The following is a 16691-nucleotide window of genomic DNA, read 5'->3' as shown; positions in this document are numbered from 1 at the left end:
CCCCAAGATGGCCATCCACCCAGGCTGGCTGGGAATGTTTAGAAAGTGCCCTTCCCACTCTGAAGCTTCTTCATGACTCCATCTATTGGGGGGGGGGGGGTCTCTAATAATGAATCACACTGGCAACAAAGCCAGAAACTGAAATGTGGAGCCGGGGATTTGGAGACAATTGGGTAAAAGATCCACCATGGTGATCAGAGCGGCTCAGCTCCGTGCCAATCAGTCAAATATCAGGGGTGGGGGTCCCCGCTGAACTTACAACGATTGGGATGCCTGGGCCCCCACAGGCCCCTCCCCTGCTTCTGCCAGTGTAGCTGTGTGCCATCGTCAAAGATACAACGTAGGAACTTGCAATATTAAGTTCAAAACAGCATCACAGTTAAATGGGCATTAAATATATATAATATATTAATATACATATTAAAGACTGAAGAACAGTCGTAGACTACTAAGCACTGTTGTAAGTCGCTCTGGATAAGAGCGTCTGCTAAATGATGTAAATATAAACCCACGGCAGCCTTGGACAGGGCACCTGCCCATCATGCATACCCTCTGAGGGGCACTTTCAACTCTCCAAGGGCCCAAACTGCATGTTTTGGAATGGGCTGGGAGGCTGAAAAACCCACGGAAGACATAACAAACTCCACCGAAAGAGCAGGATCCATAAGCGCTGGGCCACCCTGAGTGCACATTAAGTCGCCCCATAGAACTTCCAAAATCTCGAATGGGACCAAACGGCACAAAGGTCACAGCAGAGGATGGCAGACGACGCTGAGATTCAACAATTCTGCGTGCAGAGCCCCGCCTTCTCCGGCCGTGCCACGCCTCTTTGTACGTTCTGGCTCGTTCCGATTGGACGGAAGGGAGACACGCGCCGAGTGCCTTAAAGGCGCGGAATTCCACTAGTGAATGAACGGAAAGGGGGCGCTCGTGGTTTGAACGTGTGATGAATGGCAATAATAATAAAAGTAACCCGAGTAATCGTCACTTCGAGACAGCAGGCGGCCTGCTCTGCCACCAGGTGGCGCAGCTGCACGGAGCGTCCTCAAACAAGGATGATCAGGTGGCGTAGTCCTGTTGGCTTCTGGAACCTTCCAGAGTCTTCAGGCCGTTTGGCTTACCTGGCACCCCATCCACAGACGCCCCCCTGCACGCCTTGAAAAAGCAGACAGGTCACGCTGCGGCTGAAGAGCCCACTGTGCCGCTCCGAGCTGCCTTCCCCTTTAACGCCACCTTGGATTGTTGTCGGCGGGTCCGTTCCCTTCCAAACCCCACCCCCCTTCTCCCGGAGGCGCGCCAGAGTACGCTGGGCAGTTCGCAGCCAGTCGGCGTTTCCGCCAGAGGACGGCGGCTCTCGTTAGGACCTGGACTCGCGCTCCCTCCCCTGCTCCTCCATGGCGCTCCTCGAGCGGCTCGTTCTCGTACTTTCGCCGCTGCTTCTGCTTGTTCTCTACGCCCCGCCATCCCGCTGCTACTTCCCAGAAGAGCGCTGGAGCCCCGAGTCGCCGCTGCTCGCTCCGCGGGTCGTCATCGCCCTCCTCTGCCGCAACTCTGCTCACTCGCTGCCCCACGTCCTGGGCGCCCTCGACCGACTCGACTACCCCAAGGAGCGCACCGCCCTGTGGTAAGTAAACTCGCCGGGGGTCGAAGACGTGCGTGTAGCGGGGTGTGAGTGTGGGGGAGGGGGGCGTCTTCGGCGTGTCGTGGCGCTTCGTCCCGCGCCCGGGACTCCGAGCTCATCCGGCGGTTGAGCGGCAGAAACTACGAGAAAGACGCCCTCTGGGGGGGCAGACCCTGGGGGGCCGTCAGTGTGGTGTTGGCTTAGTCGCTTATAGCGCCTTTCTGATGGCCTCTGAAGCCTCTTTCGAGGTTGCACTCCGTTGATGTGTTTAGGAAGTTCAGCGCCGCAGAATGAGAAGCGAACGGTGAAAGCGGGGAGGGCGGCCGCGCGCCATGAGTGCCTGAGGGCAAAATCACTCGCCGAACCCTTTAAAAAGTCGGAGGGTGACATTTTGGGACCCTGGTGGGCGCGGCGGTGACCTCTCGTTTGCCACACTTGCTACCTTCTTATGAAATAAAAGTGCAGGGCTGTGGATTGAAACGTCGCCCGAGTGGCATTCTGGTGGCTTTAGGGTCCCGGCAGCAGCAGCAGCAGCCCCTTGATGATGTGTCAGGGTGGTCGTGCATTGGCTAGAATGACCTGTGAATCTGCCCTCCTCTTGAACTGGTGGGTCATTCTCAGCAGGCTGGCATTGGCATTAAAGCACCTGAAGCTGTGGGCGTGTGACAGTAGAGGACAGCAGGCGCTCACTTTCTGGTCTGGACTTGTGCAGAGTTCTTCTCCTGTGGCTTGTGCTGATGATGCCAGCTTTGAATTTTCAGGTTTTTGCCCAGTTTCACCCGATGAGTTTTGGTGGGCCCTGTGATGCCAAATCTTAAATGGCGTCTGCACGTCTTTCCTCAGTTTAGTCTTCCAGATGTAGTTGTGGAGAGGAGAACAGCTGGTGGGACAGTGTGTCCCATTATATGGAGTCCCGTCCCAGGAGAGCACCGTGCAGCCGCCATCCACACACGCAGGGCTCGCCGCTTGGGGTCTTTCTGTGGAGTCTGCGTGTTCTCCCTGTGTCTCCATGAATCCCTGAAGACTTGACGTGTCCGGTGAAGTGACAATGCCCACTTGGCCTGGCATGTCAGGACCTTCCACCCCGAAGGATTCACTTTAGGCGCTTTGAGACCGCCGTGGTAGGCCGCTCTGCGGCAGGTGAAGACCACTTAGAATGTAAAGTCCAGGTGGGCCGCCTTCCTTGTTTCTATCAGTGAGTTCAATTTAATGGGTCCACGTGCCAGGGGGCTTCCCGTGTCCATGTAGGTTTCCTCCGGGTGCCCCCACAGTCTAAAGACTTCCAGGTCAAGGGTTGCTAAACTGGCTCCTGGTGTGTGGCTGTTCCTGTTTGCCCTGCAGTGGGTTGGCACCCAGTCTAATTGGTACCCCTGCCCTGGCTAAGCGGGTTATGAGAACGTCTGGATGGAGGCGCCGATGTTGTGTGGCACATCAGCACAGGCCTCGTGTACCCAGTGATAAGGTGGGCAGGTCCCTTACTTTTTGTGATGGTCGCTGCCTACTTTAACGACTTCAGCGGGTGACATTTTAGGGTCGTTTTTAAATCGCTGCCTTTTAAGATCCTTTACTCTGCACTCCTTTGTCCAAATGCTTTCCCTTTTGTGGTCTGTGGTGCCCCTTGGCATTGTGAGGTGCTTCAGTGTTGTGCAGCCTCGTCGATGGCAGCTGTCTTAGTTCTTGCCTGGCACTTTCTCGGGTCACAGCCATTTTGGTAGTCATGTCTGAGGTGGCACCACCTCACTCGGCATTTGGGTGAGCAGTCGAGTCAGTCTACTTGTGGAGCTGTGCCCTCTCATGCCGTCTTTCTTTCCTTAGTCTGTGCCAGTTGACATGAGGCAGCTGCTCAAGTAGGTGGTTGATGCTGCCAGCTGTTGGCACCAGTAGTGTGCCCAGTTAATGACTGGAAAGGAATACATCAGCCTTACTGGACGTGGGGGCCAGAGATGTCAACAAACGTCTCGTCCTAAGGGCCACATGCCAGACAATCTGAAGAATATTCCAGAACTACGCCAGTCGTTTAAGGAGAAGCTCCCAAGCGATTAGACCTGAGAAGAGTGAGGTGTAAATCTGAACGCCAGTCAATAACCCACAACAGCATTTGGGGGTCTTTACAAAATCCCGCTGGTTCATAGGGGGCATTTCAACGCCAGGTCTTCCTTTCCTGGGCCATCATGGCTGAGAGGCAGGATTGAGCTCTGACGCCCGAGCCGACGATTTCATGTCATGTACCCTCGGCGTGGGCGCCTGCTGCTGATCACACTCGTGGTGCCAGTGTAGGACCCTCTTTGGGTCACCTGAGCGAGACCACCAATTCACAGAAATAAACTTTTTTTTTTGTAAGGATTTAAGGGGCCGACTCTTTTTATTTTATTATTATAACAACTTGATTCCTGTTTGTGGAGTTGGCATTCAGTCACTTTCTTAAGATGCTGGGTTTTTGAAAGCGGGCATTGCAGCGTGTTCTGTCCCTTTGGGCTCCTGTTTGTTTTAACGCCCCCCCCCCCCCCCCCACGTGGTATCGGAGGCTGGCATGGAGACCCTCGGGTGTGTCCTGTGGCCGACTTTCGGCTTCTCTCTGAATGGGCCGAGTGTCTCACCTTTTTGGGGGAGTTTCATCTCTGGGCTCGCCGTTAACAATGGCGCTATTGAGAACTCGTGGCATTGGACTTGTCAGGTGTCGGCATTGACCTTTTAAAAACCTGAATTCAAGAGGTGGGCACAGGCCCCCCCGTCTGCACTATAAAGAGCAGGGCTGCCAGGTTCAGTCCCACTGCTGAGTCACGATGGCACACAGCTAGCAGGGGCAGCTTGCTGCTTCACCGGTGCCCATGCTGTCCAGTAGGCCCCCACCTCCCTGACCAGAACCCCCCCCCCCACAGTAAGTGTAGAGGGTGAACTGGGCACCACAATGAAGGCACAGGAGAGACACGTTTTTTCTTGTGGGGTCTTGAGGTCCATGTCCGATGACCCCGGCCGGCGAGCAGCCCACCCATGGATGCAGTGGCAGGAGACCACCAGCTTCATCTTCATTCCAAGTCTTTGGTCCAAATTCCAAGATGTCCAGAGTGAAGTTGTTAAAGCGGCCCACCCAAATGGACGTTAATGGGTCCCGTACAGGCATCCAGGAGCGAGCCTCACCGTCACGGGACCCTCACTGGCGGAGGGCCGTCCTCACGCTGCTCTCAGATGGTCCCGTTGGTCAGCAGCACGCTGGCACTTGTCATGTTGATCCGTTCCCAGACTGACCTGGAGGACCGTGGTGGGCTCGGGGGGCTGACGTCACTAAAGGGAGGACTGGGGGCACAGAGAGCGATGGTGCCCGGGTGGGCCCGCTGACCGATCTCGTGGTCTCCTTGGGTTTGTCTTCGTAAACTCGAGTTACTTTCAGACGACTTCTCCATTTCTTGCTTTTTTCCCTTTTAAGGAACTCAAACTGCCATTTGAGCAGAAAGAAGGAAGAAGGGCCTCGTCTCGTTCAAGGGGGGCCGCGGTGGGTTTGGAAGGCAGATGTGCGTCTTTCACAGATGGCCTCTTGTGTTGTTGTTAATGGCCGCTGTCGGGTGGTCACATCATTGGGCAGCAGAGGTCAGAAGGTCACTTGAGCCGGGCTGAGTGGGGTGACGTTGTGCCGTGCGGCCCCCCACAGAGTCTCTTACCTGCAGGCCTGCCATGTACACAGATTGTCATGTAGTCCACCTGGCAGCCTGGCACTGTAACCCACAGTAAGCCAGTTGGCCAAATGATGACGTCCTGATGTGGCCCGTAGAAGTCCCTTGTGTCACCGCACGCCTCATGCAGCCACCCCCTATGTGACCGAGTGAGATGGAGAGGGCCGCCCAGGCAGTGAGCTCCATTTGTCTTCTGGGTTCGGTGGTCCGTCCACCCCTGTGGAGCTGGCAGAAAAGGCCACCACATGGGCTCTGTGACGTTCAGGGTGGTCTGTTTAGGGACATGTCATACAATGGGAAGGGGCCTGCAGTGTTATAGCAGGGAATTGTGGGGTGCCGTGGTTTACTATAAGGGTACGCTGAGACCCTGGGGGGGTCTCGCTCTTTTTCAATTTTATAACTTCACTCGGTGCAGCAGTCAGCGGTTCCTGCCAGTTTTCACCTACACTGCGGTGGGGTTCTCTCTTCATGGGGCCCTGATGTGCCAGGTGCCATATTACAGGTTGGTAGGGTGGTCTTTGTCCTGTGAACGTCTTCACTGCATGTGCTAATAAACACACATCGGCTCTGTGGTGCCATGACTGTAATTCTTTATTGTTATATAGCACCTTTCAGGTGGGGGGTTGGTAGGTATAACGGGCACTGCATAATTTTTTAGGGTCCCTAGTGCCCCAAGTCCGGTGACATTCTCCTGTCAATGTCTTAATAAATACGGAGCTGCTCTCTGGCACCGTGGCTCTAACTATTGATGGCTATATAGCGCCTTTCCTAGCTGCCCTACAACTGGAAAGGCACCCTATAAGGTGTGTGCCCGGGTGTTGGGTGGCATGTCGCACCCTAAACCCAACACTGCCACAGTCCACCGTGTAAGAGAAAGCTGTGCTCCTCTTCCTCGACTCCAGCTAGTGGCGCCACACCCAGGGGGTAGGCATGCCCAGTACGCCGGTGGTATGTCCAGGTCAGGTGGCGTCCTCACCCAGTAGTACCCTCCCGTGGCCCTGAAGGACCCCCCGCGACTCCCTCTTGACACTGTTCTGTTTGCGGGTGCCCCAGCCGTAACGCTGCCACATTTTGCCCTGAGATGAATTCCTCCATCATGGTGGGCTCTGCTCTGCGATGCCAGCCCTTTCCAGTAAAGCATTCCAGGCTCGCGGATGTCACAGAGTGTGACCTTGAAATGTGCGGCCAGTCACTTGACGTTCGTAACACTCGGGGGGGCTCCCTTACCACTTGAAGTGCACATCTGACTGTCGGGAGCTGATGGCGTCTGCCTGGCCGTGGCGTGGGACGTGGTCTGGCTGTCCTGTGTGCAGCCCCAGTGTCACCCGGGTGGTGGCCTTCCCCGCCTGTGTGACGCTGCTGTCTGTCCCTTGTCAATTTTAGCTCTGGCCTGTCCTTATGTTTGTCAGAAGCCTAAGAGCACTCATTGCCCGCCATGTGTTTTCTATTTTGACTCTGGCTGCTCTGTAATTGGCAGCAGGAGGGGGCGGTGCCCACGGCCGCCCTTTTGTTCTTTTCAGCGTTTCCGCCGAAGTGTGCCGTCAGGGCTGCCGTGTTGCTCGAGGGCGTGAGAATCCAAGCAGACGATCGGCATTGGCGCAGTTTAAATGGGTGATGGTGACTGGAGCCCCGTGGGAAGCTTAGGACGGCGGTGGCGCAGTGGGTGCCCTGTGGGAGGGGCTCAAGTTGAGCCGAGGGACCCTCGCACAGGCCATGGGGGCAGCAGCAGCAGGTCGTCTTCTGTGCTCGTCTGTTTTTTTTGGGGGTGGAATTCCAAGCCCACTGCATTCCCATCTTTGACACATGTGGACCACCTGTGGGGGGTTGGACCCAGCTGCTGTGCCCGGCCTGCCGTGTGCCGCTGCACCACATGGCGAGTTTGTTTGAGTGGCTTTTGGTTTCACAGCTGGCGGCTGCCATTATGTTGTGATGTGCGTCTTTGCCACAGCAACCCTTGTTTATGGTGGTGTGCTGCCTGCCCCTTTGGGTGGGCCCTGGCCACTGTGCGGTTTGCTGGTGTTCGCCGTGACTGGCACTACAGAAAGGGTGTTGGTGCCAGCTGTCAGACCCTGTCTGCCTTAATATGAAGGAGACCTGGCTCGGCTACTGGGATACACTGGGCCATGCCAGGTGATGCCAACTGGAGCATCATGGGTAAAGAGCTGGCAGTGTGGCCTAGCGGTTAAGGCTTTAGACCTCAAGCCACAAGGTTGCGGGATCGAGTCCATGTGACCCTGAAACGTCACCAGTTGTATCTCAATTAAAAGCGTTGGGCACATCATAATAAAGAATTGTGGGACCCCAAGGGGTTCACTTAACCTGCATGTGGAAAAACGGGCATCGTGGGGGGAAACCTGTGAAGAGCGTCTGTTTAGCGAGGCCATTTGGAGTGTGAGGGTCCGTCACTGGCTAGCGGAGTGGGGCACACGGGGGGCACCATTCATGTCCCTAATGCCGCGTTTTACTCCGCCAACCTCTTAGTTTCCTGCCCTTTCACTTGACGCCATTTCCATGTCTCGCCGTCTTTATGTCCTTTCACCCGTTTGCCAGCTGCACCAAAGGTTTGACTGGCAGGGGGGCAGTGATGGGGAGACGGAGGGTGACTGGCAAATGTGCTACGGGTGCCAGAGGCACAGCATTCAGATGGTGGGTGCATGGAGTTGCCACCCCCTGTGGTATTCTAATCGGGTCACTTTGTGTTCTCCCTTCTTTATTCGTCCCTGGTGTATTTTTATTGTTCATAAGGAGATTCTTTTGGGTCAGGGTGGCACGAGAAGGGCATCCCATTATGCTTATTAAGAGAGACCCCCCCAATAAAATGAGGCCTTTTGCCACTTGTTTTCATTGGTGTGTTTCACTCCAGGCCTGGCACAGGGCGGGTGGCGCCCACAGATGTTCATTTTTTGGCTCCACACACTGATGTGCTGCCATGGCTCCTGTTAGTGCCGCATGCCTTCACACGTTCATCACAAGGAGCTGGGGGCGGGTGAAGGCTGCTGTGCCCGTCCAGGATCGCAGCTGGTCTCTCAGTCTGCTGATGCTGCCATGTAGCCAGGAATGTCCTCTGGTGGTCCGGGTTTGATGGGCTTCGCCCTTCCTGCATTGCAGTGTTGGTCTCTGGGTTTGTCTTGATTGGCGCGCCCTGGCAGTGCCTTCTGCGTGTCTTTGTCCCATCTTGTCTGTTGCTCCAGATGAAGGACTTAAGGTGGTGGGGCTCCCTGTCATTAGGCTCCTTTGGTCAGAGTGACAGCCATTCAGGGCCCCCCCAGGCACCGGTCGGGGGCTTGCAGATGTTGGCCTGGAACTGAGCTTGTGGCCTATTGGTGCCCCCTAGTGGCCAAGCCTCTGCCATGCTGCCCACTGGAACAGTCCAGTGCCCCCTGGTGGTGGGACTGAGCGCGACACTTTTGTACAACTCCCATGTGTGACGTCTGTGAGGTCTGAGGTGGTTCCATTGTTTGGGGGCCAGCGTGGCTTCATCGTCCTCGTCATCATCAGGTGTTTTTGGGTGAATTGAAGCAAACAGAGCCAGTAATTAACCAGGGTGGGAGGAAAGGCGCCATATACAGTTGTGCTTGGGCAGGCTTAAGGTTAGGATGGGGGAACACACGTCACCCCTGGCTCCCTGGTCAAGTGGCTGGGGGGCTTGGGAGGTGAAGACTGGCCCACTCACTCGGCCCTCCTTCATTGAAGTCCTCTGCTTTTCTTGCCCCTTCCCACCAGTTTTGTAGTTTGTTGCCATTTCAGGCCATCGCCAGGCTTGTCGTGTCACTCTTTCTGTTTTCACTCCGATGTGACGGGGAGGAGTGAGCTGGCAGATGAAGACCCCTCTAGAAAAGCCAGGTGTCACCGAGTGGACGTCATCTGCAGACGGTCGGTGGGATGAAATGTCAGTGAGCAGACGGCGGAGTTGCGGACCCTGGCAGCACTAACTGGGTTTGCTTTGGCTGAGTGGCATGGCGGTCCCAGCTTTGTGACACGCACGGCCAGAAATGGTTGGTTTGTTGTTGGACGTCCGCCTTTATTCTGAAGGACACTGCCAGTGTCCAGAGCGCCGGTGACGTCTCCTGTTCTGCCCGCGTGCCTGCTGTGCCTTTTTTCTTTTTATTGCAGTCGACCACCAGGCGAGTCTCACAAGCAGCCTTCACATTCCACAGCAAGGTGCAAAGCCTTGGCACGTGGGTGTGGGCGCAGTAAGTCAGGCCTGGGCCATGCCGGACGTCGAGTAGCGGGTGCCCCACGTGCCATCATGGTCATGTTACTGGGTCCACGGTCGGGCTCGGCGTGTGTGCCAAGTGGGACCCCCATGGCGTCTGCTTGCTACGTTAAGCCAGTTGGTTACCCATCATGCCACGCTGTCTCTCTTAACCTGACCCCTTTGGTTTCACAAGTCTCTCTGCCCGGCTGTTCTCGTCGTGTTGGCTTTGTTCCAAATGCTGGTGACTGTAGGTGACATTAATGGGGACATTAGTGGACACTGCTCTGTCTAAATACGAACCTGTGGCACAATCCGGGCAGGTCGGACTTCACCCTGCTGCCACCTACAAGCTGGATTGACTGGCAGCCTGGCAGCTGCTCTTTGTTATCCAAGACCAAAGGGTTTTTTGTTTTTTCATATTAATTTTATTTTTTGGGGCTTCTGTAAAATTTGAATTCCTCCTTGGGGTCAAGTAAAGTATTCAGTGTCTGTCTGTCTGTCTGAGACCTCGCCAACAGAGCCCCCCAAGAGTGGGGGCAGAGGGGAGTCAGCCGTCATTAGTCGTCACATCTGTCTGGCCTTTAGAGCCACCGGTGGTCACCTCTCTGTGTCTCTCTGTCCCTGCAGGGTGGCCACCGACCACAATGTGGACAACACCACAGCTCTGCTGCGCGAGTGGCTCATCAACGTGCAGAAGTTCTACCATTACGTGGAGTGGAGGCCTCAGGAGGAGCCCAGGTGAGGGCCGGGGGGCCGTTTGGTGGTCTGCGCTGATGGCTGGAGGTCACGCGAGGGTCTGCCGCTGCTCAAAAGTGCAGCCTGGTCGGTTTGTTTGCTTGCTTGTTTGTTTTCCAACCGATCCAGACGCTGTCATGGACAGTCTGGCTGGCACCTCGTCAGTTCACTCTGCCCCCCTCTGCCAGCTGCTCTCCATACGTTTCCTGACTGACTGTTGCCTCTTTTCTGCTCCAGAGGATTCGATGATGAGGTGGGCCCCAAGCACTGGACCGCCGAGCGGTATGAGCATGTGATGAAGGTGCGCCAGGCTGCCTTGACTGCTGCCAGGGAGATGTGGGCAGACTACATTCTGGTAAGTTGGGGTATCTGCTTGGGAAGGCGTTGGTTGTGTTAGCCCATCTAGCTGTTGGTAGGGCAGGGTGGCTGGGCACAGGTGCCAGTTACACAGCCTTGAATTGTGCCCTGTGACATGCCAAGTACGTCCTTAGGACCTCTGCTGGCCACTCGCCTGCTCTACACCTTCAGTGGGCTCCAGACACCGTGTACAGAAACACTCTCTGGGTCTGCTGGTATAGCCCCTACTAAATGCCCCCAACACAAACCTCATTTCTCAGTGCCAGGCCAATGAAGCCCACCTGACCTGTCTGAGCCCGCAGACTTCAGTGAGTTGTATTGTCGAGAAATTTAGAAATAAGCGAGCAGCAGACTGCCAGCCCCCTCAGAACTTACCCAGGGGACCCCCAGATAAGTTCAGTTAGCCCCATTGAATACACAAACAATCCGGTGATGTGGCACAAGGGGCGGGCGTCATTGGCACAGCGGCTCGTCAGTCACATTGAGTCGCACCCAGCAGCTAATTGGCACCCTGTTTGTTGGTTCTCAGTACGTGGACTGTGACAACCTGCTGACGGACCCCGAGGTCCTGTGGAAGCTCATGGCCGAGGACAAGACCATCGTGGCCCCCATGCTGGAGTCTCGAGCTGCCTATTCCAATTTTTGGTGTGGCATGACCGCTCAGGTATGTTGTGAAAGAGGTGAGGAGTTGTGGACCCGCTCGTCTTGGTCCTGGCGTGGGCACCTTGTGTTGCTCCTACTGTCTCGAGTTCCCTGCATTCTGTATGCTATTTTGAGCCACCATTCAGTAGTGCATGGCACTGCCAGCTCCCTTCCTGCTTGCTTGGCATCTTCACTCTCATGGTTTTGTTGTTGTTCAGGGTTATTACAAGCGAACGCCAGCCTACATGCCAATGAGAAAGCACGAACGTCAGGGTTGCTTTGCAGTTCCCATGGTGCACTCCACCTTCCTGATCGACCTGAGAAAGGAAGCGTCCCAGGATCTCGCCTTCTACCCGCCACACCCAGACTACACCTGGTCCTTTGATGACATCATCGTCTTCGCCTTCTCTGCCCGCATGGCCGGTAAGATCTGGGCACCGTGAGTTCGTGCTGCTCTCGTCCCTTCTTGTGAGATGTTCCCCAGGTGTGGCGATGTTGCGCTTGCCCGCTGCCAAGTGCCACCTTTGGGCTCATGTGCCACCTGTCTGTCTGCCCTTGACTTGCAGATGTGCAGATGTTCCTGTGTAACAAGGAGACCTACGGCTTCTTCCCAGTGCCCCTGCGCTCTCACAGCAGCCTGCTGGACGAGACCGAAAGCTTCCTGCACACGGTGCTCGAGGTCATGGGTAAGCAAACCGAGACCACCACCTGACGGCCCCCGCAAAGCAGTCGAATGGAACCGGCGAGGCTCGGACCCGTCTGCTGGACGAGTTGGGGGGGGTCAGGGGGCCTAGGTGACGGGTGGGCCCTGTGTGACGGCCGTGAATGGGCAGGCCTCGGTGACGGGTGGGTGGTGACGGGTGGGCCAGGACGTGTTCACGTGTGCAGCTGTTATTCATATGTAAGGCTGAGCGCCCTTCACGTTTCTCTGGTGCCCTCTGCAGGGGGCTGCTGGTAGTGCAGGTTCAGTGCTGACGCCCGCACCTTTGGCTCCTGTGCAGGGTCCTGCTAGCCCTCAGGTGTCTCATTGGTGCTCTGCCTGGTAGCAGGGGCTTTTAATTGGGCCCCTCGGGGTCCCCGAATGTTTCCATTTGTTGGAGGTCCTTGTCGCGACAGGGCTGGCCAATGGCTGTCCTGCAGTACCTGAGGCGCGTGACGTATTGAAGGTGTGTGAAGTGCAGACAGCGACACCAAGTGGTCAGAACTTGGTAATCACGACGTGACGTCCGGCTGAGACTGCGACGCTCGTGTCCCTGCAGTTAGAGGGCAGGAAAGACACGGGTGGCTAGCCTTGTGGTAGAGTTCTGTACTGTTGCATTGTGGGCCGCCTGGAGGGGTCGTTGCCAGGTCAGCTGGTGCCACCCTGCCACTTACCCGTGTTTTATCTCATTCTCCAGTGAATCAGCCACCTCCGGAGCCCTCCAGCTTTGTCTCGGTTGCCCAGAAGCATCCTGATAAGATGGCCTTCGATGAGGTAGGTCCGTCCCTTATGTGCCACTCTTGGTGCCAACGCGTCTCCTGGTGTATTCAGCTCTACCTGTCCTCAGGTGTTCATGATTAACCTGAAGCGGCGCACGGACCGCCGGGAGCGAATGCTGCGCACGCTCTACGAACAGGAGATCGCTTGCAAAGTTGTGGACGCCGTGGACGGGAAGTGAGTGTGGTGGTCTTGGAGGGTCCGCTGGCGGCCGTGGACCGCGTCTCTCGTTTGACTGATGTGCTTCACCGTTGCAGGGCTCTGAATGCCAGTCAGATTGACGCCATGGGTATTCACATGCTGCCCGGCTACCAGGACCCCTACCACGGGCGCCCACTGACCAGGGGAGAGCTGGGCTGCTTCCTGTCCCACTACAACATCTGGAAGGAGGTGGGCTGCTGTTTGGGGGGGGCGGGCGCTGAGCTGTTGTCCTAGTAACCCACGTTTTTTTCCTGTGAAGGTTGTGGACCGGGGCCTGGAGACGTCCTTGGTGTGCGAGGACGACCTGCGCTTTGAGGTCTTCTTCAAGAGGCGCCTGCAGAACCTCATGTACGAGGTGCAGACCGAGGGGCTCGACTGGGACCTCATGTGAGTCCTCCTGCAGTGGCGCTGCCCATGCTGGGTGCGGGTGTCAGAACGGGCGCCTGATCAGAGCTGTCCCCGTGTTGTCCCTGCAGATACATCGGCCGCAAGAGGATGCAAGTGGACCACCCAGAGAAGGCGGTGCCCAACGTCCATAACCTGGTGGAGGCCGACTACTCGTACTGGACCTTGGCATATGCCATATCTCTGCAGGGGGCACAGAAGCTGCTGAAGGCGGAGCCTCTTGGCAAAATCCTGCCCGTGGACGAGTTCCTGCCAGTCATGTACAACAAGCACCCGGTGTAAGTTTGGGGGGGGACAGGGGTCTAGGCAGGGACTCCAAGTCACGAGGTGTGCCGGGTTATGGGGGTGGCACTCACCTGAGCCCCTCTCTTCTGCAGGTCCGACTACATGGAGCAGTTTGAGACGCGGAACCTGCGGGCGTTTTCGGCCGAGCCCCTCCTGGTCTTCCCGACGCACTACACGGGGGACCGCGGCTACATCAGCGACACGGAGACCTCCACCGTGTGGGACAACGAGGGGCTGCAGACGGACTGGGACCGCGCCAAGTCGCGCAAGACTCAGGAGCAGGCGGAGCTGAGCAGCGAGGCCCAGAACTCGGACGTCCGGCAGTCGCCGCTGGACAGCACGGCACGTGACGAGTTGTGACCCGGGGGGACACACACAAGGGCTGCAGTTGCGGGGGTGGGCTGGACGGCAAATGGACACCACCCCCACCCCCCCCCCGCTAGAGTGTATTTATTTGGGGGGGGCCTTTCTCGTTGTTTCCACGCAGGCCCACCCTCAGCGAATGTCGCACCATCGTGGAGGCTCATGGGAGAAGCGGCCAGCATTTGGTCCTCGGGGGGGTTTGAGATGCTGGACCCCCCAAGGCGGCGCTCCTTCGACCTCCAGCTGATGGTTTCCCGTTTTCTTGTACATAATGGGATTCTTTTGTGAATGTTTGTTTGTTTTTACCTGGGGGGTCCACCTGTCGCCCCTCACACCAATCTAGAAGATGAGCTCTTCACAAGTTGGGCAGTGCCTTGCCATGGCCCCCCGCTCACGTGTGCTGTATGACGGGTGCCCACTTGCTTGTGCCCTTCCTGGAGCCCAGCCCTACCTTCCACGGCGTGCCCAGTTTGAGGGGCTCTCAGAGGCCTTGCCCCCTTCCTGGGTGAAGTGCTGCCCTCCAAACCAGCTGGCAGAACGTTGTGTGGCTGGACCTTGGCCTCCCCCTTGTTGATCACGCCGGCAGACCCCTCAAACCAAAGTGCTGTGTGGGCAGATGTCACTGAAGCCCCCCACCTCTGCCCTGCAGTGCCATCTTGTTTTGGTGTGTGGCAGGGGGGCCGTTTGGACTCTCAGGTCTTTTATTTCACATTCTGAGGTGTAAATGAAAATTAAAAAGGTACATGAGGGGGCGGTCGTGATGTCATTTATTGGTGGGCACCAGCGGGGTGAAGTCCATCGACGTGGACTTAAGGGGACCCCTCGGTGGGCAGGCTCAACATTCACCACTTGGGGGGGTCGAACATCAGCTGTGGGGCTTAGATGGGCACAAGGTGGCCTCACTTTGTTTATAGCGCCTTTCATGTGAACCCCCATCAGGCAGGGCACTGCATGGGCATGGGTTTCTAGGCTGGCTCGCCTGCGTTCTTGGTGTCATTGATGTCCCTTTCCTGCTGGCACAGTTTCTATCAATGGACCTGCTAAGATCATTTAAAGGGGGGGTAGGTTGCCCCCTACTGGTTTGATTCTGCACTCCCTGAAGCTTGGCATCCTGCAGCAGGGCCGGTGAAGGGGGGCTCCTCTAGACCCATTCGGGGTGGATGACGTAGGTGACCCCCGGGCACCTGTGAAGGGTCGAGAACATGGAGTCGATGCAGGCGGTGTTGCCATAGTTCCGCTCTGGCAGGCCGTGCCAAGTCTGGTAATGGTGGCGCTGCCTGCGGGTGTTGGGAGTCAGCAGACACAGCCGAGTGGTCTTCACACGATCGGGGGTCGGCACTCCTTGGGCCCTGGGGAGGGACAGAGACGAGACTTGAGATGGCGTGTGCCCCCCGTCACCAGACCGCGGGCATCGTTAGACTGGGCACACCCGCCCGTGCCCCCCACACCGTCTCACCGTGAGCTCGGCGCCTCTCGACGTCCGTCCGTCTGCTGCCGCCATCTCTTGGGGTCTGAGCTCCAGCGCCTCCTAGTGGTCAGTCCTGTCAGGGCAATTTGGAGAGATGGTCCAAGTAAATGGAAGGTCGTGGACGAGAATGGCAGTGCCAGGCTGTGTGCCCAGCAGAAGCAGTGGCTTGTACGCCTTGTGCTCACACCCCTTGTTTGAATGCCCTATGGGCACCTTGGTAAAGTGACCCTTCAGTCAGAGGAGTCTTTGCCAGCTGTAGCTGCCCATGCCCTCCTTTGAACTGACTGACTGATGGGAGCAGCGGGCACATGTCACCTTTAGATGGCTGCCTGCCCGTGCTACTCGCGCAGCTGCCATGTTTAACTGGCTCTCAGCCCTCACTGCCTGTGTAGATGCCTCCTACAGTGGGCACATCATTTAGGGGACCACCTGCCCTCCCCAGCCGTGTGGACCCCTGACTCGCTGCTCAGCTCCTTGAGGTGACTCTCTGCCAATGTGAGCCCCACGGGCACCTCGTTTGACTGGCCTGCACAGCCACCTCATTTATGTGCCATCTCGTTTACAGGACTGTCGCCAGGGTGGTCTGCACACCCACCCGCCCTCCTTTGGCATCGGTGCAGCCCACTGCTGCCAGTCACCACGTGTCCCACACGTCTGGTCCATCGGCTCGTTTTCAGCTCAGCATCTGCCTGCCCACCCTTTCCATTTGCACCCGTGTCTTATACCAACGCACACAAACCTGCACTTTCCTTGGCACGGCGCTCCTCATGCCCAGCGGGTCTTGTCTTCTGCCACTCATCTCCGGCTAACTCTTTGCTGATGTTAGGGGTGGCCCAAGTGACCCTCTGATCACAGATGGTGGGTGAAGGTCTGTGGCACGTGGAGGCAGAAGGTGGCACAACAGGCGGCAGGAACTGGCGTAGTGAATGTGTCCCATGTTTGGTGACAAGTGACAGACACAAAAGTGTTAGATGAGGAGCTTCTGCGCAGTGAGCTCAGAGAAAGACCACCAGGGGGCAGCAGTTACCTGTCGGCTCCAGCTGTCCTCGTGCTGTGTGCCCAGCCGCTCAGGTGACTCCTCCGTAACAGCCGTCCTCGGGCCCCTGCTGGCACCTTCTGGCACTGGACAGATGGGCAACAAGTCAGGAGCGATGACAAACTGACCGCCATGCCAATGAAACACAAAGGGCGTACCTGAGCCAACTTCAGGAAGCTTCAAGTATCTGGGAGGCACATGCCAGCTGAGGAACACCTGAGGGATGAGAAGAAGG

General features: G+C 56.9%; 1 protein-coding gene across 1 annotated transcript; it reads left to right on the top strand.

Moving 5' to 3' along the window:
• The first annotated feature begins 1272 nt into the window (after window positions 1–1272).
• On the top strand, window positions 1273–14701 carry LOC114667393 (procollagen galactosyltransferase 1-like). The gene is made up of 12 exons (XM_051920546.1): window positions 1273–1624; window positions 10115–10225; window positions 10460–10577; window positions 11109–11243; window positions 11440–11644; window positions 11788–11907; window positions 12619–12695; window positions 12769–12875; window positions 12956–13088; window positions 13159–13286; window positions 13376–13582; window positions 13682–14701. The coding sequence occupies exons 1-12, from the start codon at window positions 1395–1397 to the stop codon at window positions 13947–13949; spliced, it is 1839 nt and encodes a 612-aa protein (XP_051776506.1). The 5' UTR covers window positions 1273–1394; the 3' UTR covers window positions 13950–14701.
• The last annotated feature ends 1990 nt before the right edge of the window (window positions 14702–16691 follow it).

Source organism: Erpetoichthys calabaricus, chromosome 17 (genome assembly GCF_900747795.2).
Source record: "Erpetoichthys calabaricus chromosome 17, fErpCal1.3, whole genome shotgun sequence".
Taxonomy (NCBI): domain Eukaryota; kingdom Metazoa; phylum Chordata; class Cladistia; order Polypteriformes; family Polypteridae; genus Erpetoichthys; species Erpetoichthys calabaricus.
The sequence above is the reverse complement of the archived record's forward strand: the minus strand, read 5'-3'. Positions and strand labels throughout refer to the sequence as shown.

Coding starts and splice junctions, on each gene's coding strand:
- LOC114667393 (XM_051920546.1), top strand. CDS start 1,395: ATGGCGCTCCTCGAGCGGCTCGTTCTCGTACTTTCGCCGCTGCTTCTG. Junction 12,696..12,768: donor ATAAGATGGCCTTCGATGAG/GTAGGTCCGTCC, acceptor ACCTGTCCTCAG/GTGTTCATGATTAACCTGAA. Junction 12,876..12,955: donor GTGGACGCCGTGGACGGGAA/GTGAGTGTGGTG, acceptor TCACCGTTGCAG/GGCTCTGAATGCCAGTCAGA.